A 22,714-nucleotide genomic window follows, 5' to 3' on the forward strand; every position below is an offset into this window, starting at 1 on the left:
AGTATAGCACTGGGTCTACACTACGCCCAGGCTGGAGTACAGTGGCCATGATAGCTCAGTGTAGACTCGAACTCTTGGGTTGAAGCGGTCCTCCAGCCTCAGCCTCTCGAGTCGCTGGGACTACAGGGGCCTGCCACCACGGCAGGCTTAAAATTCATTTTAATAGCAGGAAATTTCCTGGATCTAATCATCAACCGAGGCTGCTTTGCCCCGGCAGGATCCCAGTTCGCAGACGGCTGAGCTGCTCCAGCTTCACTGCCAGCAAAACCCGGAAAACAGAGGCACCGGGAGCGTGGCCTAGGGAAGCCCCGCCCCGTCCCGCCCCGTCCCGCCCCGTCCTGCTCTCACGGCGGCGCGCGCAGCTTTTTGCAGACCCGGAAGCGGATCGCGTGGATAGAAGGTCACACCGCAGCGCGTCAGTTTCCCTTTGTTTAGCTTCAATCTGGGCTTCCCATGTCCCCCGCGCTTCTGTACCCGGGATCTGAGAGTCAACACAGACCTTGAAATCCCCGCACCGCTCCCTCCACCCCGTGTAAATTCAGGCGTCTCCGTGAGAGTCCGGCGGTCGCTTCCCTGTGTGTTAAAATTGCTCGGCGACGGGTCCTGTCCCCGGTCGTTCTGCCTTGGGCCAGGTAAACACGGTTTTTCGAGACTCCTTTCCGCTTAAAACTCTTTACTGACCCATCCTTCTGCCCCGCGCTTTTGAAAGTCCTCACCGTAAGGTGGATTCCCGCCCGGGGAGCCTCCCAACCTGGCCCCAGCCCCAGTCCCGGCGGGGGAGGCCGCGTCCTGTGCCGGGTCCTGGGATCCTTGACACCACACGCCTCTAATAATTCAGTCGCCATCCTTTTCCTCCTTGATCCGGGCCTTCCTACTCCCCAGGCCTCGCCTTCCCAGCCATCGCTACTCCTGACCGTGTGGGGACGTGACTTCTGTCTCAAGATATCCAGGATTCTTCCGTCCCAAATTCCATCCCACTAAAAATGTGCTCTTGACGGAGGTGGGCACCTTATTGTACTCCCCTCCCTATGAATATGTGGAGAAAGATGGTGAAAGAGTGATAGGAAATAGAAAAATTTTGAAAAAGAAGCATGAGGGAGATCCATAAGCAGACGGCAGAGAGTAGCTGAGAGATTTACAGAGACAGTGAATGAAGCCGAGAACGTAGCAGGGGGAGAAAAAGTAGCTGGAGAAATGTAGAGAAAAGCTCGATGTCCAGAGAGATGAAGGGCAGAAAGGTAGGGAGAGGGGCAGAAAGGGGGAGGCTCCTCACACAGAGAGTTTGGGAGAGGAGGAGGGATTTGAAGCCAGGGCAGACAGAACAGCGTGGTGCTGGGACAGCAAGAGGGGGCAGCCGATGACAAGGAGAGCAGAGGGAGAACCACAGCATGGGGAGGCCTGGGATCCGGGGGCACCAGAGAGTGGGGACAAGTGAGTGTAGCAGGGAAGAGGGAATTTAACAGGGAGAACAGAGAGGAAGCAGAGATAGGGAGGGCAAGAAACAGGCAGATGGAAGAGCCTTCCTAGCAAACTAATCAAAATGAGGGGCTTTTGGACCAGGCGCAGTGGCTCTCACTTATAATCCCAGCACTTTGGGAAGCCAAGGTGGGCAGATCACTTAAGGTCAGGAGTTCAAGACGAGCCTGGCCAACGTGGTGAAACCCCGTCTCTACTAAAAATACAAAAATTAGCTACGCATGGTGGCGTGTGCTTGTAATCCCACCTACTTGACTGAGGCACAAGAATCTCTTGATCCCAAGAGGTGGAGGTTGCAGTGAGCCAAGATCGCACCACTGCACTCCAGCCTGGGTAAGAGGGAGACTGTGTCTCAAAAAAAAAAGGAGGGGCTCTTAGTAAGCATGCTTTTTTTTTTTTTTTTTTTTGAGACGGAGTTTCTCTCTTGTTGTCCTGGCTGGCATGCGATGGTGCCATCTTGGCTCACCACAACCATCGCCTCCCGGGTTCAAGCGATTCTCCTGCCTCAGCCTCTCCAGTAGCTGGGATTACAGGTACCCGCCACCATGCCTGGCTAACCTTGTATTTTTAATAGAGATGGGGTTTCTCCATGTTGTTCAGACTGGTCTTGAACTCCTGACCTCAGGCGATCCACCCGCCTCGGCCTCCCAAAGTGCTGGGATTACAGGCGTGAGCCACTGGTCGTGGCTGGAAACCATGCTTTTTATCTGCATCTAAACTGAGAGGCAACCATGTGGCACTGCGTCTTTAACCTGTGGAATCTGTACCTGTCTCCAGGTAGACAGTATCAAAATTGAGTTAACTTGTGGGACACACAGCTGCGAGCGTGCCACAGAACTCGTCAGCATGGGCCAGACACAGTGGCTCACGCCTGTAATCCCAACACTTTGGGAGGGTGATTTGAGCAGATCACTTGAGGTCAGGAGTTCAAGACTAGCCTGGCCAACATGATGAAAAATACAGAAATTAGCTGGGAGTAGTGGCATGTGTCTGTAATCCCAGTGACTCGGGAGGCTGAGGCAGGAGAATCGCTTGAACCCTGGAGGCGGAGGTTGTGGTGAGCTGAGACCGCGCCACTGCACTCCAGCCTGGGCGACAGTGAAACTCCATCTCAAACTTGGGGAAAACACACATTTTTGGTGACGAGCGGTGTAGTATTCTGTGCTGCATATGAGCGTAGCAAAAACACTATGTTTTTTTCTTACCTCAAACAGTAAAGGGAGGAGACTTGGCCCACTCACCAGTCTCAGGGCCTGTGATGCCTACTCAGTGGTGACTGGGAATGATCTGTCCCTGCTCCTGGCTGCTGCTGATACTGAGATTGTGCCCCATGTGCCAGCCCCACTCACAGTCCCAGAATGGCATGACATCCTTCCTCATGGTATCATTAATTTTTTTGTCTATAAAATTATTATTATTATTATTTTTTGAGACGGAGTCTCGCTCTGTCACCCAGGCTGGAGTCCAATGGCACAGTCTCCGCTCACTACAACCTCTGCCTCCTGGGTTCAAGCGATTCTCCTGCCTCAGCCTCCCAAGTGTCTGGGACTATAGGCATGTGCCACCACGCCCGGCTAATTTGTGTATTTTTAGTAGAGATGAGGTTTCACCATGTTGGCCAGGCTGGTCTCGAACTCCTGACTTCAGGTGATCTGCCCGCCTTGGCCTCCCAAAATGCTGGGATTACAGGCGGGAGCCACTGCTCCTGGCTTAGGAAATTATTTTGGTCAGCATACTGAAGTGGAGGTATTGTCCATTAAAACACACACACACTCACATACTCACTCGCTGAAGCCTTTATTTTCTTTCCATTCTTCAATCTTTAAAACAAAAAATACTGTATTTACATTTCTCCCTGCAGTAAGTACCCCTCTTGCATGCTCTATTTTAAGATCACAGTACACTAAAATCTTGTTTATATTCTGTCTTCAATTCTTGCCCCCAGTTCTTGGTTGACTCCATCTAATCAAGTTATCGCATCCACCCATTCCATTGCTCCAGCCACCTACCTGTTTCTAAATTTATTTTTATTTTTTTAATTTTATTTTTTATTTTTTATTTTTTTGAGACAGAGACTCACTCTGTTGTCAGACTGGAGTGCAGTGGCACGATCTAGGCTTACTGCAACCTCTGCCTCCTGGGTTCAAGCGATTTTCCTGCCTCAGCCTCCTGAGTAGCTGGGATTACAAGCGCACACCACCACGCCTGGCTAATTTTTGTATTTTTAGTAGAGACGGGGTTTCACCATGTTGGCCAGGATGGTCTCGATCTCTTGACCTTGTAATCTGCCTGCCTCGACCTCCCAAAGTGCTGGGTTTATAGGCATGAGCCACCGCGACTGGCCCCTAAATTTATTTTTAATTAATTATTTATTTTTTTAAGGGATGGGATCTCACTCTGTTGCACAGGCTGGAGTGCAGTGAGGCAGTCATAGCTCACTGTAACCTCGAACTCCTAGGCTCAAGTGATCCTCCTGCCTCAGTCTCCCAAGTAAGTAGGACTATAGGCGTGTACCACTATGCCTGGCTAATATTTTTATTTATTTACTTATTTATTTGTTTTTGAGACAGAGTCTTGCTCTGTCTCCCAGGCTGGAGTGCAGTGGCATAATCATAGCTCACTGTAACCTCGACCTCCTGGGCTCAAACAATTCTCCCACCTCAGCTTCCTGAATAGCTGGGACTACAGGCACATGCCAGTATGCCGCTAATATTTTGGTTTTTTTTGTAGAGTTGGGGTCTTGCTATGTTGCCTAGGCTGGTCTCAATTTCCTGGGCTCAAGCGATTCTCCTATCTCGGCCACCCGGGTAGCCAGGACTACAGGTTCATGCCACTGTGCCATGCTAATATTTTGATTTTTTGTAGAGTTAGGGTCTTGCTGTGTTGTCCAGACTGGTCTTAAACTCCTGAGCTCAAGTGATTTTCCCACCTCAGCCTCCCAAAATGTACCCAGATGGAGGCATCATTCATTAAAACACATTCCTATATACAATAAAGGCTTTATTTTCCTTCTATCTTTAAAACAAAAAATATTATATTAACTACATTTCTTCGTCTAGGAAGTACCCCTCTTCTGTGCTCCCAGAGCTCTGGGATTACAGGGATGAGCCCCTGCACCAGGCTTAATACACTTTTTAAATTTTTGTCCTCATCTTTCTTTCCCTGTCAGCAGCAATTTGCACAGCCGATCACTTCCTCTTCTTTTTTCTTGGCTTTGAAGAGATTCTTCATAATTTAAAAAATCTGTTTAACTTTTTTTTTTTTTTTTGAGACGGAGTCTTACTCTATCACCCAGGCTGGAGTGTAGTGGCACGATCGCAGCTCATTGCAACCTCCGCCTCCCGGGTTTAAGCAATTCTCCCGCCTCAGCCTCCTGTGTAGTCACGAGCTGGGACTACAGGCGCGTGCCACCACACCTGGCTAATTTTTGTATTTTTAGTAGAGACGGAGTTTCACTGTGTTGGCCAGGCTGGTCTTGCACTCCTGACCTTGTGATCCATCCGCCTCGGCCTCCCAAAGTGCTGGGATTACAGGTGTGAGCCACTACGCCTGGTCCCTGTTTAACATTTTTGTCATCACCTTCAGGTCTCCTGAACTGTCTTCTGTGAATATGGGAGTGTCCCACAATTTAGTCCTTAAACCTGTTCTCTCTGCCCACACCCTCTACCTTTCCTTATGATCTCATCTTACGGCTTCAAAACACCACCTGCCTGTCTCAATTTTCCCTCTCTACCCACCCCTCTCCCCTGAATTCCAGAATCCTGTGTCCATTCGCATTCTGGACATCTCTGCTGGGGCATCCACAGGCATCTCCACCTTCATATGTCCAAAAGATACTCCCTGAACTCCCCAAACACCTTGCCCCAGCAGTCCTGTACATCTTGGGTGAGGGACACCCTGTACTTTCTGGGAATTAAGTAAACCTGTCAAACGTTTTTAAAAATAGGAGCTATTTTCTTATTTGTGTTTTCATTTATAATACAAACAATAAATCACACATTTATTTACACTCCTGTAATCCCAGCTACTTGGGCTAAGGCAGACAAATCGCTTGAACCCAGGGGGCAGAGGTTGCAGTAAGCCAAGATCACGCCCTGCACTCCAGCCTGTGGGACAGAGTGAGACCCTGTCTCGCAAACACACACACACACAATTAGCTGGGTGTGGTGGCGGCCGCCTGTAGTCCCAACTACTCTGGGAGGCTGAGGCAGGAGAATTGCTTGAACCTGGGAGGCAGAGGTTGCAGTGAGCTGATATGCCATTGCACTTCAGCCTGGGTGACTGAGTGAGATTTTTGTCTCAAAAAAAAAACAAAGAAAGTATTTGCTCGGTTAGGATGGAAATAGGCCTATAAGGAAAAGTACAGTTAATGTCTGAGCTGTACATTGATAGAAGCCGTTTCTTGGGAGAAATGGCATCCAGCCCAGTGGAGACCCGCAAGAACAGGTCATGTCCATACATGCCCGCTAGAGGGCAGTGCTGGTGTTGGTCGAGGCTCCGGAGGTCACCTTGAAGGCTAACGGTGTGATCACTGGAGAACAGCTGACATGCAGCCACCTCTCAGTATAGCCTACAGGTCTTCAGAGAGGCCCCTGACAGCAGAGTGTGCCACAGCCTCGGCTCTCACAGTGACTGTCAACCTCTTGAATTTCCGTGTATTTTGAATTCCAGTAGTCGAGGTCAGAATCTCGTGTATGGGGTCTGAGAAGGTGCCATATAACATTCTCCAGGGGAGGGCGGAGTCCAACCACATTCTCTGGGTGGGAGGGAAGTTTACTCCATTTCTCATCTATGGGGGCTGCCAAGGGGTGATGCATGTCTCATGAAGGAAGGAGGAACGCACTCCAAGTTCTTATCACAGCACACATGTCATTCATGTAGCAAACTGTGTAAGTGGAATTATTTGAAACCTACATAACAGGGGGCCCAGGTTTCTCCTGCCTCAGAGGCTTCATCTGGGCTGTCCCTCTGCCTGGAACTCTCTGGCCGCTCGGCTGCTGGTGACAAACACCCTTCCTTCCCCAGGCCTTTGTTCTGGTAGTACCTTCTTAGGATTCTGTGACCTCCCCGCCGTAGCCCCCGATTTAACACTCCAGCCTGACCCCACCCCAACTCTCCTCCATTTTGAAGTTCTGTGTTTATTTTTTCCCTTTTCCTGCCACTGTCTGGATCCTGGTGACAGCAAGGGCCCAAGGGGAGCGAAGAGCCAGAAGCGGGGACTGCGCTGGGCTCAACCCCTCTGGGCGGAGCTCAGTGCTAGCTTCACATTTGAGTGCTGAGGCATTTTGCAGAAACATCTCTTGTGCGTCCTTACAGAGATTCTAATTTCAATACTCAGGTGAAGGCCAGGCCTAATATTTAAAGTTGATGCTACAGTAGTTGCTCCCTATCTGCTGGTTTGATTTCTTGATACTCGAGTTTAACTGTGGTCTGAAAATATGACACAGAAAGTTCCAAAAATGAAGAATGCACAACTTTTAAATTTCCCACCATTCCAAGTAGTGTGCTGAAATCTAGCACTGTCCCACTCTGTTTTTGAGGAGTCTCACTCCATCGCCCAGGCTGGAGTGCAGTGGCACAATATTGGCTCACCGCAACCTCTGCCTCCCGGGTTCAAGCGATTCTCATGCCTCAGCCTCCCAAGTAGCTGGGATTACAGGCATATACCACCACACCTCACTAATTTTTTGTATTTTTAGTAGAGATAGAGTTTCACCATGTTGCCCAGGCTGGTCTTGAACTCCTGAGCTCAGGCAATCCACCTACCTTGGCCTCCCAAAGTGCTAGGATTACAGGTGTGAGCCACTGTACCCAGCCAGTCCCATTCTCTTTTGCCTAGGACTTGAATCATCTCCTTTTCTGGTATATCTAGGCAGTACAGTCATCCCTCAGTATCAGAGGGATTACTTCCATGACCCCTGAGGATACCAAAGTCAAGTGATCTTCAAGTCCTTTATGTAAAGTTGCGCAGTACAGCCATACACTGCATAATGACGTTTTGGTCAACGATCAACTATATGATGGTGGTTCCATAAGATTACACTGTTACACTGGAGCTGAAAAATTCCTGTTGCCTAGCTACATCAGAGCAGTCATGACGTCATAGTGCAGTGCAGTCCTGTGCCTGTGGTGATGCTGGGGGAAACAAACCTGGATCTTTGCCAGGCAGCTTTAACCTGGCTGTGGGTGAGGATGACACTGATGCTCTTAGAGGTGGTTCATGAGGAATGGACGAATAAGTTGTTGGAACTGATACAAGAACACATAGCTGAAGAAGAGGTGAGAGGATAGGAAAGTGAAGGAAAGGAAAACAAAATCCAGGAAATTTCACAGTGAAGGGTTTAGCAGAAACTGGTACAGACCTCAACAAGCTTCTTTAAAAGTTTGAAAACATGAACTCCAACACCAAAAGGTGTTTATTTATTTCTTTATCTTATTTTTTGAGACAGGGTCTTGTTCTGTCACCCAGACTGGAGTGTAGTAGTGTGATCTTGGCTCACTGCAATCTCTGCTTCCCAGGTTCAAGCAATTCTCCTGCCTCAGGTTCCTGAGTAGCTGGGATTACAGGTGCCTGCCATTATGCCCGGCTAATTTTTTTTTTTTTTTTTTTTTTGAGATGGAGTCTCACTCTGTTACCCAGGCTCGGCTCACTGCAACCTCAGCCTCCTGGGTTCAAGCGGTTCTCCTGCCTCAGCCTCCTGAGTAGCTGGGATTATAGGTGCCTGCCATTACACCCGGCTAATGTCTGTATTTTTTTTTTTTTTTTTTGAGATGGAGTCTCACTCTGTTATGCAGGCTCGGCTCACTGCAACCTCAGCCTCCCAGGTTCAAGTGATTCTCCTGCCTCAGCCTTCTGAGTAGCTGGGATTACAGGCGTATGCCACCATGCCCAGCTAATTTTTGTATTTTTTTTTTTTTTTTGAGACAGAGTCTCGCTCTGTCTCCCAGGCTGGAGTGCAGTGGTGCGATCTTGGCTCACTGCAAGCTCCGCCTCCTGGGTTCACGCCATTCTCCTGCCTCAGCCTCCCGAGTAGCTGGGACTACAGGCACCCGCCACCACGCCCGGCTAGTTTTTTGTATTTTTAGTAGAGATGGGGTTTCACCGTGTTACCCAGGATGGTCTCGATCTCCTGACCTCGTGATCCGCCAATCTCCGCCTCCCAAAGTGCTGGGATTACAGGCGTGAGCCACCGCGCCCGGCCAATTTTTGTATTTTTAGTAGGGACGAGGTTTCACCATGTTGGTCAGGCTGGTGTCAAACTCCTGAGCTCGTGATCTGCCCGCCTCGGCCTCCCAAAGTGCTGGGATTGCAGGCCTGAGCCACAGCACGCGGCCTAATGTCTGTATTTTTAGTAGAGATGGGGATTCACCATTTTGGCCAGGCTAGTCCCAAACTCTTGACCTGGTGTGATCTGCCTGCCTCAGCCTCCCAAAGTTCTGGGGTTACAGGAGTGAGCCACCGCACCCAACCCCAGAAGGTGTTTATTAATGGAAAGGAAAGTTTATGGTGCATTAACTGCTCACAATAACATTTAGGAAGAAAAAATAAGCAAGTAAACCACCATGGATATTTTTCTTCCTATCTCATTTCCTAATCAGCTGATTTTTTTTTTTTGAGACCAGGTCTCGCTCTGTCACCAGGCTGGAGTGCAGTGGTGTGGTCTCGGCTCACTGGAACCTCCACCTCCCGGGTTCAAGCGACTCTCCTGCCTCAACCTCCCAAGTAGTTGGGACTACAAGCATGCGCCACCACTCCTAGCTAATTTTTGTATTTTTAGTAGAGATGGGGTTTCACCATGTTGGCCAGGATGGTCTCGATCTCTTGACCTCATGATCCGCCCGCCTCGGCCTCCCAGTGTGCGGGGATTACTGGCATGAGCTACTGCACCAGGCCCTCAGCTGACTTTCAGATTCACACCACAGACGTATTTCTGAAAGGAGTACCTCCTCACCTAGAAGAGCCTCAGGCAAGTTCTTTTTTTTTTTTTTTTTTTTTTTTTTTTTGAGACGGAGTCTCGCTTTGTCGCCCAGGCTGGAGTGCAGTGGCCGGATCTCAGCTCACTGCAAGCTCCGCCTCCCGGGTTTACACCATTCTCCTGCCTCAGCCTCCCGAGTAGCTGGGACTACAGGCGCCCGCCACTTCGCCCGGCTAGTTTTTTGTATTTTTAGTAGAGATGGGGTTTCATCGTGTTAGCCAGGATGGTCTCGATCTCCTGACCTCGTGATCCGCCCGTCTCGGCCTCCCAAAGTGCTGGGATTACAGGCTTGAGCCACCGCGCCCGGCCTTCAGGCAAGTTCTTCAAAAGGTATCCAAAGGAAGGCATTGTTGTCCCAGATGACAGCTCCATACATATTATTGCCCCTGAGAATCTTCCAATGGGACAAGATGTGGCACTGGAAGACAATGACATTGATGGTCCTGACCCTGTGTAGGCCTAGGCTAATGTATGTGTTTGTGTCCTGGTTGTTGACAAAAAGTTTAAATGGGGAAAAAAAAATTTTAAATGGGAAAAACTTATAGAATAAAGATATAAAGACAAAATATTTTTGTACAGCTATACAATGTGTGTTTTAAGCTAAATGTTATTACAAAAGTCAGAAAGTTAAATTTAGAAGTTTATAATGTCAAAAAGTTACAGTAAGCTGAGGTTAATTTGTTATTGAGAAAAAAATATTTTTTATGTTAGTGTAGCCTAAATATACAGTAAGTATGTATGTACGTATTTATTTTTGTGACAGCCTCTCACACTGTCGCCCAGGCTGGAATGCAGTGGTGCGATTATGGCTCACTGCAGCCTCAACCTCTTAAGTTCAGGTGATCGTCCCACCACAGCCTCCTGGGTAGCTGGGACTACAGGTGTGTTCCACTATGCCTCAACTTATTTTTTGTATTTTTTTTTTTGTAGACACAGGAGTCTCGCCATGTTGCCCAAACTGGTCTCGAACTTCTGGGCTCAAGCAATCCGCCTGCCTCGTTCTCCAAATGTGCTGAGGTTACAGGCATGAGCCACCACGCCTGGCTGAGTATTCAGTATTTATAAAATCTACAGTGGTACACAGTTATGTCGTAGGCCATCACATTCGATCACCACACACTCACCGACTCATCCAGAGCAATTTCTAGTCTTGCAAGCACCATTCATGGTAAGTGCCTAGACAGATGTACCATTTTTTAAACATTTATATCATATTAGTACTGTACCTTTTCTATGTTGAGACATGTTTTTATTTACAAGTACATACCACTGTGTCATAGTTGCCTGTAGTATTCAGTACATAACATGATGTGCAGGTTTTTAGCAATAGGCTATACCATATACCCTAGATGTGTAGTAGACTTAACCATAGTAGACTTAACCTGTAGTAGACATAAACCATCTTGGTTTATGTCGTGCAGTCTGTAATGAAATGGTCTGAAAACACATTTCACAGAACAGGTCCCGTTACTAAGCAGTGCATGACTGTATTTGCGTATAAATTACACACATCCTCCCATAGACTTTAAAAAATCTCTTGATTACTTATAATGGATTGATGAAACTTATAATGGATTAATGAAATTTATAAATGCTATATAGTTGTTATACTCTGTTGTTTTCTTGTATTATTTTCATTGTTTGTTACTTTTGGGTTTCTTTCCCCTTTTTTTGTAATTATTTCAGTCTGTCGTTGGTTGAATCTCTGGATTTGGACCCTAGAAATCCTGAGGGCCGAGTGTAGACTCTGTCTGCCCATTAGTCAGTGAATAGTCTTTTTGATCTGGTCCACTTTTGGGGTATCTCAGTCCTTTTGCTTTAGTATTCCCCGAGCATGTGAATATTGATGCTGGCAGTTTGGATATGCCAGTGAGAAGCTGTTACATGCATAATTTAAGTGGAGTAAATAGAGGTCAGTACTGTTTGAGGTTCCAGGCATCCACTGGGCATCGTGGAACATATGCCCCATGGATAAGGAGATTCCACTGTGTTCTGTGTCTGGCGCTGAGCACCAAGGCTCTATGTCCTCCAGTTCTGAGGGATTATATGAGCCTGGGCTCCACAGAGAGGGGAGGGGGGGCTGTGCTCTCCGTGGAGTTTGGTCACAGCTGGGTCTGTTCCCTGAATGAGGCGGCTCAGTCCAGCCCAGCTCCGTCCTGCTGCAGCGTGCGTGCGGGCTTCTCCAGGAGGGAAACGAGTCCTGAATAAACAAGGAAAAACTTCACTCGTTCTTCTGGTAGGAGTTTCCTGTCCCTGCATCAACTCTGGTGCAGTGGGCAGCAGAGGACATTTTCCACAGGGTGAGGTCTCACCTGTGTGTGTGGTTGTGGCACAGGAAGGGGAACGTGTTGATTCTGAGCAGCAATCAGCCTATTTTTGACATTTAGGATTGACTTCTAAACGGTCATGCTGTGCGATGAAGAAGCCCAGAAGAGGGAAGCAGAGGAGTCAGGGATGGCTCTTCCTCAGGTAAACTGATATTCTCGGCGGATTTTTCTATCTCTGTTTCTTTCTGAAATGTCTGAAGTGTCCTGCCTGACAGGTTTGCTCACCCTCACCCTCTCATCTCGCTTAGCTTCCATCTCTCGTGACCCAGTGACATGAAGTTGGGAAGAGGCTGCCCTGGGCATGGTCCTGGGAAGGGCTCACACCAGACATGGATGGAGACGGGGTGAGGGTCCCGTGGTGTCAGTGCTGTTGGGCAGCAGGGATTGTTCAGGGGCCACATCTGGATGCTCTGTCTGGTCTCTGTGGACCAGGATTAGAGCAGCTGCCACTAGAAGTCACGTACTAATGTGCACAAGTACCTGGTAAATTCTGGAAAAGGAGTTCAGGAAGGAGAAATATTTTCTGTCTGATTTTTACTACATTTGAAGCTAAACACCTTTCCTACTTTCTTGTGTCTGGCTTGGTTCAGAGAGGACCTTCTTTCTTCTTTCTCAGCACGGCCCTCCCATGGAGAGCGGTGTCCTGCGGGGAGTCTTGTACAGCATCTGGGTTAGGTGAAAAAAAGCTGTAATTTTGAACAGAGATTGAAGCAGCATTTTTTTTGTCATTAAAGAGGTAGAAATTATATTCATTCTTGTTCAGCAATTATTGTTATATTTTTTATGTTAAACATCAAATTATGTATATATTTGGTTTTTTTTTTTTTGTTTTTTTTTTTTGAGACAGAGTCTCGCTCTGTCACCCAGGCTGGAGTGCAGTGGCCGGATCTCAGCTCACTGCAAGTCCCGCCTCCCGGGTTTACGACATTCTCCTGCCTCAGCCTCCCGAGTAGCTGGGACTACAGGCACCCGCCACCTCGGCTGGCTAATTTTTTGTATTTTTTAGTAGAGACGGGGTTTCACCATGTTAGCCAGGATGTTCTCGATCTCCTGACCTCGTGATCCGCCCATCTCGGCCTCCCAAAGTGCTGGGATTATAGGCTTGAGCCACCGCGCCCAGCCTATATTTGTTTTATAGAAGACACCAAACGTGCAGCTTAGGCCATCAAATACCAAGTCTCCCCTGCCCTGCCCTGTGCGGTTTCCCACCCTCCCTGCATCTCACTGGCGACCCACTGCTGTCAGCTCTGTGGCAAGAGCCAGAGCAAGTCCTGTAGAAATTTATTTTTACGCATTGGCTGGGCACAGTGGCTCATGCCTGTCATCCCAGCACTTGGGACGCCGAGGCGGGCAGATCACCTGAGGTCAGGAGTTTGAGACCAGCCTGGCCAACATAATGAAACCTTGTCTCTACTAAAAATACAAAATTAGCCTGGCGTGGTGGTGCACACCTGTAATCCCAGTTACTCGGGAGGCTTAGGCAGGAGAATCCCTTGAACCCAGGAGACGGAGGTTTCAGTGAGTCGAGATTGCGCCATTGCACTCCAGCCTGAGCGACAGAGCGAGACTCTGTCTCAAAAGAAAAAGAAAAAGAAAATAAATCAGTCACCTCTCGTTTTTTTGTGCTTGGCGTGGTTCAGGGACCACGCGCACCAATCAGCCCAGGAGGAGTCTCTGGAGGTCCTGAGCTTTGTCTGCGATGTGTCCTCTCTGGACTTTGCTTGTCACCTCCTCACTGAAGAGGGTGACCAGGTTCTGCTCAGGAGCTCCCCTTTCTGCACCTGCTTTGCAGCCTGTGTGAGGCCATAGGAAGCTGGGGTCCGCACTGCCACCTAGTGTCTGCCTGCGTTACTGCGGGCTCTGATTTATGCTGCTGCCTTTGTTCTCAGTGGCTTCCTGACCTGGGGCCCTGTTACTTCAGAGCTTCTGTTCAACCAAGACAGAACGTTGTCCTTCAGGAGAAGTCTGGAGTTTGTGGTTTCCTCTGGGTGATGGCACATCATGCCTGAGCAGGGGCTCAGGCTAATGTGTTCATGCATTTTCCCACTGGGCTCCCAGCAGGTTGACTTGGTGCTTCTTTGGGGTGCAGGAACTTGCTAAGGGCCTTCTACATTTCTCACAAAGCCAATTGGTCTGTGTATTGTTTAATTTTTGTCTCCATGGGGACAGAAAGGTCTGTGGCTTCGTGTTCCTCTGTCTTGCTGACATTACTCTTTTAGTAGAGTTGCGGGTTTCGTACACAGCTCTGGAATGTCTTTTAGTTAGGGGCCATGTATATTTGCTAAGGGAGAGGTAGGATGTTTCTTGTGTGTGTGTCATTTATAATTAGTGCTGCTAAAGAAGGACACTTGTTTTCTTTCTTTCTTTTTTTTTTTTGAGATGGAGTGTTTTACTCTTGTTGCTGAGGCTGGAGTGTAATGGCATGAACTCGGCTCACTGCAACCTCTGTCTCCCAGGTTCAAGCAATACTCCTGCCTCAGCCTCCCGAGTAGCTGGGATTACAGGCATGCGCCACAATGCCTGGCTAATTTTGTATTTTTAGTAGAGATGGGTTTCTCTGTGTTGATCAGGCTGGTCTCGAACTCCCCACCTCAGGTGATCTGCCCGCCGTAGCCTCCCAAAGTGCTGGGATTACAGGCATGAGCCACTGTGCCCGGTCGAAACTTGTTTTCAATATATTCGTATTAACTATATGCCTAAATGGCATTCTTTGTTTTGGTTACAATCCTGTCATTCGTTAGTTCTAACAGATCCTGCTTTTTCCTGCCTCCTATTCCCACTTTTTTTGTTTTTTTTCCTGTTTTTTTCCTCTGCTGCCGGTCTCTGATCAGGCATCCTGTGCAGTTGTGATTGGCTGCAGCACAGACCTGCACCCTTTTCCTGGCCTTAAATTAGAGGAAGTGCATCCCATGTTTACTGCTGATTATGACATTTTATAAGATGTTCTTGTTTAATATCATGTTTTTTTGGTTTGTTTGTTTTCCAATTTTATTCTTGGCCTGAGTATTAATGATCTAGTAATTTCTTAAGGTATGTGCTGCTGAGATATTTTCTATGACCTTTATTTGTTTGTTTGTTTGTTTTTTGAGACGGAGTTTCACTCTTGTCGCCCAGGCTGGAGTGCAATGGCGCGATCTCGGCTCACCGCAACCTCCGCCTCCCAGGTTCAAGCAATTCTCCTGTCTCAGCCTCCCGAGTAGCTGGCATTACAGGCGCCCAGCACCATGCCTGGCTAATTTTTGTATTTTTAGTAGAGAGGGGGTTTCACCATGTCGGCCAGGCTCGTCTCAAACTCCTAACCTCAGGTGATCCATCTGCTTTGGCCTTCCAGAGTGCTGGAATTACAGGTGTGAGCCACTGCACCCGTCCTATTTGTTAAATTAGTGTATAATATTCTTCAATTTTGTGTCATGTATCACTGTTTCATTAATGAAATAAATCAATAAACTCCATTGGCGTTTGCTAATACCTACATATGTAGACTTTAATGGACAAAAGTGTATTTGTAGGGCAGGGTTAGTGGTGTATGCCTATAATCCCACCTTCTCGGGAGGCTGGGGAAGGATTAAACTCTTCCCTTGAATCTAGGAGTTTGAGATCTTTCTGGGCAACCTAGTAAAACCCCATCTGAATTTTTAAAAATACTATATATTTTTGAATGTGGGTATTTACTAGAGATTGGAGTTGAAGTTTCTATGTTTTTTAATGATCTGCCATTTTCAATAGCTTAATATTAAAAAATGTTTATAAACTAAATTGCGTACAATTTATACATTTTTAGTGTTGCAAACAATGCGGTCCTCATTTTAGGGACACTTGACGTTCATGGACGTGGCCATTGAATTCTCTCAGGAGGAGTGGAAATGCCTGGACCCTGGACAGAGGGCTTTGTACAGAGACGTGATGTTGGAGAACTACAGGAACCTGGTCTCTCTGGGTGAGGATAACTTCCCTCCGGAAGCCGGGATCTGCTCTCATCTATCTTTGCATTTTCTCTTGGTTGCCTCTTAGGAGCCCCTAAATTGCTTAACTGAGGTAGAAACCTTGTTGACTCAAATGAAAAGTTCTATTATGCTCTCTGGATTTGAAATGTGTCCTGTCTTCAGATGGTCTGCCCCCTTCATGATATGTCATTAGGTGGCACCAGATAACCAGTTCTCTGTTTTCTCCCCTGTGCTTACAAGTCAGTAGTTCTTGGAAGAGATCTCGATGTCTACATATTACAGTATTCCCTAAGCATTCAGAAGGAGCCAGTCTGTGGGTGAACTTGTGAAATATTATTCTTGATCCATTTGCAATATCCCCTCTCTTACCTAAACATAGGGCTTGGATTTTGGAAATGCCCCAGCACATCTTGTTTCTTTCTTTTTATTAACAGGAATCTGTTTTCCTGACCTAAGTATTATTTCCATGTTGAAGCAAAGGAGAGAGCCCTTGACTCTGCAGAGTGAAGTTAAAATAGTAAAAAATCCAGATGGAAGGGAATGTGTCAGAAGCGTGAACACAGGTAACAGCTCTGATGGGCAGTGTGGAAGCCATAGTTTTTATTTTTTTATTTTTGAGCCAGGGTGTTCCGCTATCACCCAGGCTGTAGTGCAGTGGCAGTCACAGCTCACTGCAGCCTCAAACTCCTGGACTCAAGCAATCCTCCTGCCTTGGCCTCCCAAAGTTGTAGATTACAGATTACAGCTACTGCACCTTGCAAAGCCATACTATTTTTTTTTTTTTTTGAGACATTGTCTCGCTCTGTTGCCCAGGCTGGTGTGCAGTGGTGTGATCTCAGCTCACTGCAACTTCTGCCTCCCAGATTCAAGCAATTCTCCTGCCTCAGCCTCCCCAGTAGCTGGGATTACAGGCATGTGTCACCGCACCCAGCTAATTTTTGTACTTTTAGTAAGGACGCGGTTTCACCATGTTGGTCAGGCTGTTCTCAAACTCCTGACCTCAAGTGATCTGCCTGCCTCAGCCTCCCAAAGTCCTGGGATTACAGACGTGAGCCACCACACCCAGCCCATACTAACTCTTAAAAGAGTGTGTGGGAAACTCTCTATAGGTGGGACGTTCTGTGAGAAAAGAAAAGTTTAAATCCTAGGCATTCTGAATGGAAATATTCTTTGCTCTCTCATTCAGCTCTACAAATGTGTAATAGTTTCATCTTTTCACCCGTGAGTGGTGTTCCAGCCCAGACACAAAAGCAAAGTCTTTTTTTTTTTTTTTTTTTTTTTTTTTGAGACGGAGTCTCGCACTGTCGCCCAGGCTGGAGTGCAGTGGCCGGATCTCAGCTCACTGCAAGCTCCGCCTCCCAGGTTTACGCCATTCTCCTGCCTCAGCCTCCCTATAGCTGGGACTACAGGCGCCCGCCACCTCGCCCGGCTATTTTTTTTGTATTTTTTAGTAGAGACGGGGTTTCACTGTGTTAGCCAGGATGGTCTCGATCTCCTGACCTCGTGATCCGCCCGTCTCGGCCTCCCAAAGTGCTGGGATTACAGGCTTGAGCCACCGCGCCCGGCCAAAGCAAAGTCTTTATCATGATGGACAGCACCCTGTCATGTGGCTTCTATGAACTTCTGTTCCATGATTCTGAAGAACACAGGGAGCATTGTTGCCACGGGTCTCTTTCGCCTGTGGTTTTCTTTCTGTGCTTGATTCCATCTGATGCTCAGTTTCTGTCCCTATAGGTCAAAGCTGAGGTCTTCATAGACCTACCCCCTTGACCTATTCATGGTCCACCCCATTTCCCGTACTGGGAAGACGTAATCAGGAAATGGGAAAACACGAGCTACTCTTTTTTGCATCTGGGTCCTGGAAACTACAGGTGCCTCCAGCCCCCTCTGCCTGTTCAGGTCTGTTTGAGATGGGAAAAAGCCAGTGATTTTCCTATTCTCACATGCCACTCAGCACAGAACATTTCACTTCTGGTCACCAAAATATGTGGGGATTTCTCCCCATCAACAAATTTTCACTGGATCTTTACTGGGTTTTCTATAATTCGTTTCTAACACTGTCTACCTGGAGTTAGAATCAGATCCCACAGGCTGAGAGTCGCCCACCTCAGCCACCACTTGCTAGTAGTAGGTTGTCACCTTTCCGTCTGACCAACCAGCTGTAAGTTGGGTTCCCTCAACCCCCTCCCTTCTTGGGTTGATTACTTTGCTAGGGTGGCTCACAGAACTCAGTGAAACACTTTTTTAGGTTCATTGGTTCATGATGAAGTATGTTTCTAAGGATACAGATGGACAGCCAGATGAGGAGATTCACAGGGCAAGGCACATGGGAAGAGTCACCGGGTGTGCCACCCTCCAGGCACCTGCATGTCTTCAGCATTTGGAAGCTCGTGACCCCATAGTTCAGGGATCTTTATGGAGGCTTCATCACATAGGCGTGACTGATATTAACTCAATCTCCAGCCCCTCTCCTAGAAGATAGTGGGTGAGGCTGACAGTTTCATGCTTCTAAGTATGGCCTGGTCTTTCTGGTGATCAGCCCCATCCAGGAACCCACAAAGGTTGCCTCATTAGAGCAGATCACACTCACACCACCCAGGACATCCCAAGGTCTTTGGAGCTCTGTGTCAGGAACCGGGGAATAGACCAATGTATGCATTTCTTCTTATTCCACAAGGACCCTCAGCCATTCTTCAGTTGTGCTTCATCCACACTTTACTGCTGTGTGTCACAGGGGAGTAGGTGGCTCTTCTGAGATGGTTACTCAGCTGAGTGGGAAAGACAGTCAACAGAAAGACCCCGTGTTGGATCCCTAGATCCTCGTGGGGAGCATGGCACAAAATAGCCACCAGATGATGCCTCTGGTTTTAACACTACCGTCATTTGTTCAAACCACTGTTACTTTCATCTTGTACCTTTCCATGTATTACAAATCAACTTGGTTTTTGTATATTTAATCAGCAGTTCTATATTTCATATGATACTCTTTGTGTTTATTATTTTGTATCTGTGGGGCTATAGTATCAGGGAATGGCCCATTGGTTTATATATTTATGAGTTTTTTTTTTTTTTTTAATGGCACAGGGTATGCCTCAGCAGGAGATTCTCTAAAACCTATAGACACTCCAGAAATGTTTGAATGGGAGTTTAAATATTTGTTTTCCTTCGTTTTACCTGACTTAGTAGCTACTATTAAACAGCACTTTTGCCAATTAAATTTGTTACAGTGTATAATATGGAAATTTTTCATATCTTAAGAATATGCTCTTTTAAAGTTATTGCCATCTTAATCTCAGAAATACCATTACGTTGACTTGCCATAATTTGTTATTTAAGACTGAGGGGCAAAACTCAAACCATATCTTCCTCTGTCTGGTCTTGCACCACACAACAAGAAACACAGAAAACTTACGTGACCGAATGTGAGTTTTCTTCCACCAATGAGCAGTCAGTTCTGCAGCGGATACTCACTGGGTTCCCTTGGATTCGATTCTGATGCTGTGTACCTGGAGAGCACATCACATCCCACAGGTTGAGGGCTCAGTCTCCAATACTGCCCCCTTTCAGACACTGGTCATAAGTCCAGACCTCTGCAACTTTCGACCAACCAGCTTCAAAAGTTGGGGTTCCCATTGCTCTCTCTTTGGGTTTGATTAATTTGCTAGAGTGGTTCACAGAACTCATGGTAATACATACTTAACATTTACAGGGTTTATTATACAGAGTATTTTAAAGGATCCAGGCCCGGCATGGTGGCTCACATCTGTAACCCAAGAATTTTTTGAGGCTGAGGTGGGCGGATTGCTTGATCCCAGGAGTTTGAAACCAGCAACATAATGAGACCTTATTTCTACAAAAAATTTAAAAATTAGCCAGGCACGATAGTGCATACCTTGTAGTCTCAGCTACGCAGGAGGATGCTTGAGCCCAGGAGCTTAAGGCTGCTGTGAGCTGTGATCACGCCACTGCACTGCAGCCTGGGTGACAGAGCAAGACCTTATTCTAAGTAGATAGAGAAGGATAAATTAACAGATGGAGAGATCATAGGGTCAGGTCTGGGAGAGTCCCCAGCACAAGAGCTTTATGCATATATTATACTATTACTAATGTCTATACAACTGCTCTTAAATGTCTTATTTTCTCTAAGAGACTCATCCCTCCTTTTTCTGAGAAGCTTTCAGTTTCTGCTCTATTTCTCTGCCCTTAATCTTTCTCAAAGTCACCCATAATCCTCCCGAGTCCTGCAGATTCCCCACTGCTCCAATGCATCACGTCACCCCCTTGTGTTTTCAGCTCTCACAATGTGACATCCAAAGTATGCTGATACTTCTTCCAATGTCTGAGTTGAGTGAGGCAGATTCTAGTCCCTGCACCAGACTGGAAACATGCCAGAATCATGGGTTCATGTTCTACTCTTTCTTCTTTTCTAGGGAGGAGCTGTATATTGGGAAGCAATGCAGAAAACAAGCCTATTAAAAATCAACTTGGATTTACCCTTGAGTCACATCTGTCTGAACTGCAGCTGTTTGAAGCTGGAAGGAAAATTTTTGGAAGGAATCAAGTTGAAAAGTTTACAAACCATCGTTCCTCAGTTTCACCACTGCCAAAAACTCCTTCTACTTTCACGACACACATGTTTAATAAATATAGGAATGATTTTATTGATTTCCCATTCCTCCCACAAGAAGAGAAAGCATACGTTAGAGGAAACTCTTATGAATGTAGTGAAGATGGTGAAGTTTTTAGAGTCCCTGCAAGCCTTACTAACCATCAAGTAATCCATAATGCAGAGAAACCTTACAAATGTACTGAATGTGGCAAGGTCTTCAGTCGCAATTCACATCTTGTAGAACATTGGAGGATTCATACTGGACAGAAGCCTTACAAATGTAGTGAATGTGACAAGGTGTTTAATCGCAATTCAAACCTTGCACGACATCAAAGAATTCATACTGGAGAGAAGCCTCACAAATGTAACGAATGTGGCAAAGCATTTAGAGAGTGTTCAGGGCTTACTACCCATCTTGTAATCCATACTGGAGAGAAACCTTACAAATGCAATGAGTGTGGCAAGAACTTCAGACACAAATTTTCTCTAACCAATCATCAGAGAAGTCACACGGCAGAAAAACCTTACAAATGTAATGAGTGTGGCAAGGTCTTTAGTCTGCTTTCATACCTTGCACGGCATCAAATAATTCATAGTACAGAGAAGCCCTACAAATGTAACGAATGTGGAAGAGCGTTTCGCAAGCGTCCGGGCCTTATGGCCCATCTTCTAACCCATACCGGGGAGAAACCTTACAAATGTAATGAATGTGACAAAGTCTTTGGGCGCAAATTATACTTAACGAACCATCAAAGAATTCATACTGGAGAGAGACCTTACAGGTGTAATGCCTGTGGCAAGGTCTTCAATCAAAATCCACACCTTTCACGCCATCGGAAAATTCATGCTGGAGAGAATTCACTGCGTACCCTACAGAGGCAATGAATGTGGCAAAGTCTTTAGTTACAGTTCATACCTAGCACAGCATTGGAGGACTCAGGAGAAAAACCTTACAAATATAAATGTGGCAAAGAATTTAGTTTGCCTTCAAGCCTCATCACCCGTCTCTTGATCTATGCTGAAAGGAAACCTTACAAATGTAAAGTTAATAACATATACACACACACATACAAATAATAAAGAGAGAAGAGTTATATCAGAATAGAGCATTTAATGAAAACTACCAGTATAGCATATTCTTAAGTAGGATTCACGTTTAACTGCTGGCACTATAATTTGTAACTCTTTGATTTAGAATGTACATACTTCTCAAGTTTTAAGTAACCAAGTTTAGAGGTTTTTTTTTTCCTTTTTTTTTTTTTTTTTTGAGACCAAGTCTCGCTGTATCACTGAGGCTGGAGTGCAGTGGCATGATCTTGACTCACTGCAACCTCTGCCTCCCGGGTTCAAGCGATTCTCCCGCCTAGCCTCCTCAGTAGCTGGGATTACAGGCATGCACCACTACTGCCCAGCTAATTTTTGTATTTGTAGTAGAGACGGGGTTTCCCCATGTTGGCCAGGCTGGTCTCAAACTCTTGACCTCAAGTGATCCACTGGCCTTGGCCTCCCAAAGTGCTGGGATTACAGGTGTGAGCCACAGTGCTTGGCCTTGTTTAACTTTTTCTTAGTGGGAATGAATCACATCCTTTCTACCAACGTTGTTTAATCTTACCTCAGGAGGATACTTTATAGTAGAGAATAATGTCCCATTAGGATTTTAAGGTTGAAGCAGCCAGAACAATGTGTGTGTGTGTGTGTGTGTGTGAGAGACAGAGACAAAACAACATACGCTTTTGGGTGCATATACTTAGGTAAATATGATTTTGAGTAATTACACTTAGTACTTGAGTTAGTCTCTGTGTACTCTGGCGAAGGATGCTTATGTGGGTAAAGTCAAAATCACTTTGTGAATAGCAGTGCAATGTCAGCCTTGTACACCCTCAAATGTGCATCACTGTTAATGAGTATGCCCTGTATTATGTTTCTATATGCCTCTTTCTTGTGTGCCAAATAAGACCTATGGCATGTACCTTCATTTTCATGCAGCAAAAATAAATAGTAATATGACAAATATTAGGAAATAGAAAGGGGCCAGGCGCGGTGGCTCACGCCTATAATCCCAGCACTTTGGGAGGCCGAGGCAGGTGGATTAGCTGAGATCGGGAGTTTGAGACCAGCCTGACCAACATGGAGAAACCCTGTCTCTACTAAAAATACAGAATTAGCCGGGCGTGGTGGCACATGCCTGTAATCCCAGCTACTTGGGAGACTGAGGCAGGAGAATCACTTGAACCTGGGAGGCAGAGGTTGCAGTGAGACGAGATCGTGCCATTGCACTCCAGCCTGGGCAACAAGAGCGAAACTCCATCTCTAAATAAATAAATAAAAAAGTATGGGTTGAAGGTAAAAATACTGTAACATGGTCGGGTGTGGGGGCTCACG

General features: G+C 46.6%; 1 protein-coding gene across 4 annotated transcripts; it reads left to right on the plus strand.

Annotated features, from left to right (window-relative positions):
• Positions 1 to 370: 370 nt before the first annotated feature.
• Positions 371 to 22,248, plus strand: LOC112612472 (zinc finger protein 610). 4 transcript variants are annotated; one of them, XM_025367051.1, is made up of 6 exons: positions 371 to 632; positions 10,383 to 10,620; positions 11,840 to 11,921; positions 15,590 to 15,716; positions 16,158 to 16,286; positions 20,154 to 21,578. In XM_025367051.1, exons 3-6 carry the CDS (start codon positions 11,859 to 11,861, stop codon positions 21,215 to 21,217), a joined length of 1,383 nt encoding a protein of 460 aa, XP_025222836.1. In that variant the 5' UTR covers positions 371 to 632; positions 10,383 to 10,620; positions 11,840 to 11,858; the 3' UTR covers positions 21,218 to 21,578. The 4 variants fall into 4 exon arrangements, with proteins under 4 accessions (XP_025222836.1, XP_025222835.1, XP_025222838.1 ...); XM_025367050.1 differs by having other exon boundaries at positions 10,383 to 10,507; XM_025367052.1 differs by lacking the exon at positions 371 to 632 and adding an exon at positions 7,640 to 7,755.
• The last annotated feature ends 466 nt before the right edge of the window (positions 22,249 to 22,714 follow it).

Source organism: Theropithecus gelada, chromosome 19 (genome assembly GCF_003255815.1).
Source record: "Theropithecus gelada isolate Dixy chromosome 19, Tgel_1.0, whole genome shotgun sequence".
Lineage (NCBI taxonomy): Eukaryota > Metazoa > Chordata > Mammalia > Primates > Cercopithecidae > Theropithecus > Theropithecus gelada.

What these genes read in the sequence shown, in the direction of transcription:
- LOC112612472 (XM_025367051.1), top strand. Translation starts at nt 11,859, where the DNA reads ATGCTGTGCGATGAAGAAGCCCAGAAGAGGGAAGCAGAGGAGTCAGGG. An exon ending in CAGGGATGGCTCTTCCTCAG is followed by an intron (nt 11,922 to 15,589) that starts GTAAACTGATAT and finishes TCCTCATTTTAG; the next exon opens with GGACACTTGACGTTCATGGA. An exon ending in CAGGAACCTGGTCTCTCTGG is followed by an intron (nt 15,717 to 16,157) that starts GTGAGGATAACT and finishes TTTTATTAACAG; the next exon opens with GAATCTGTTTTCCTGACCTA.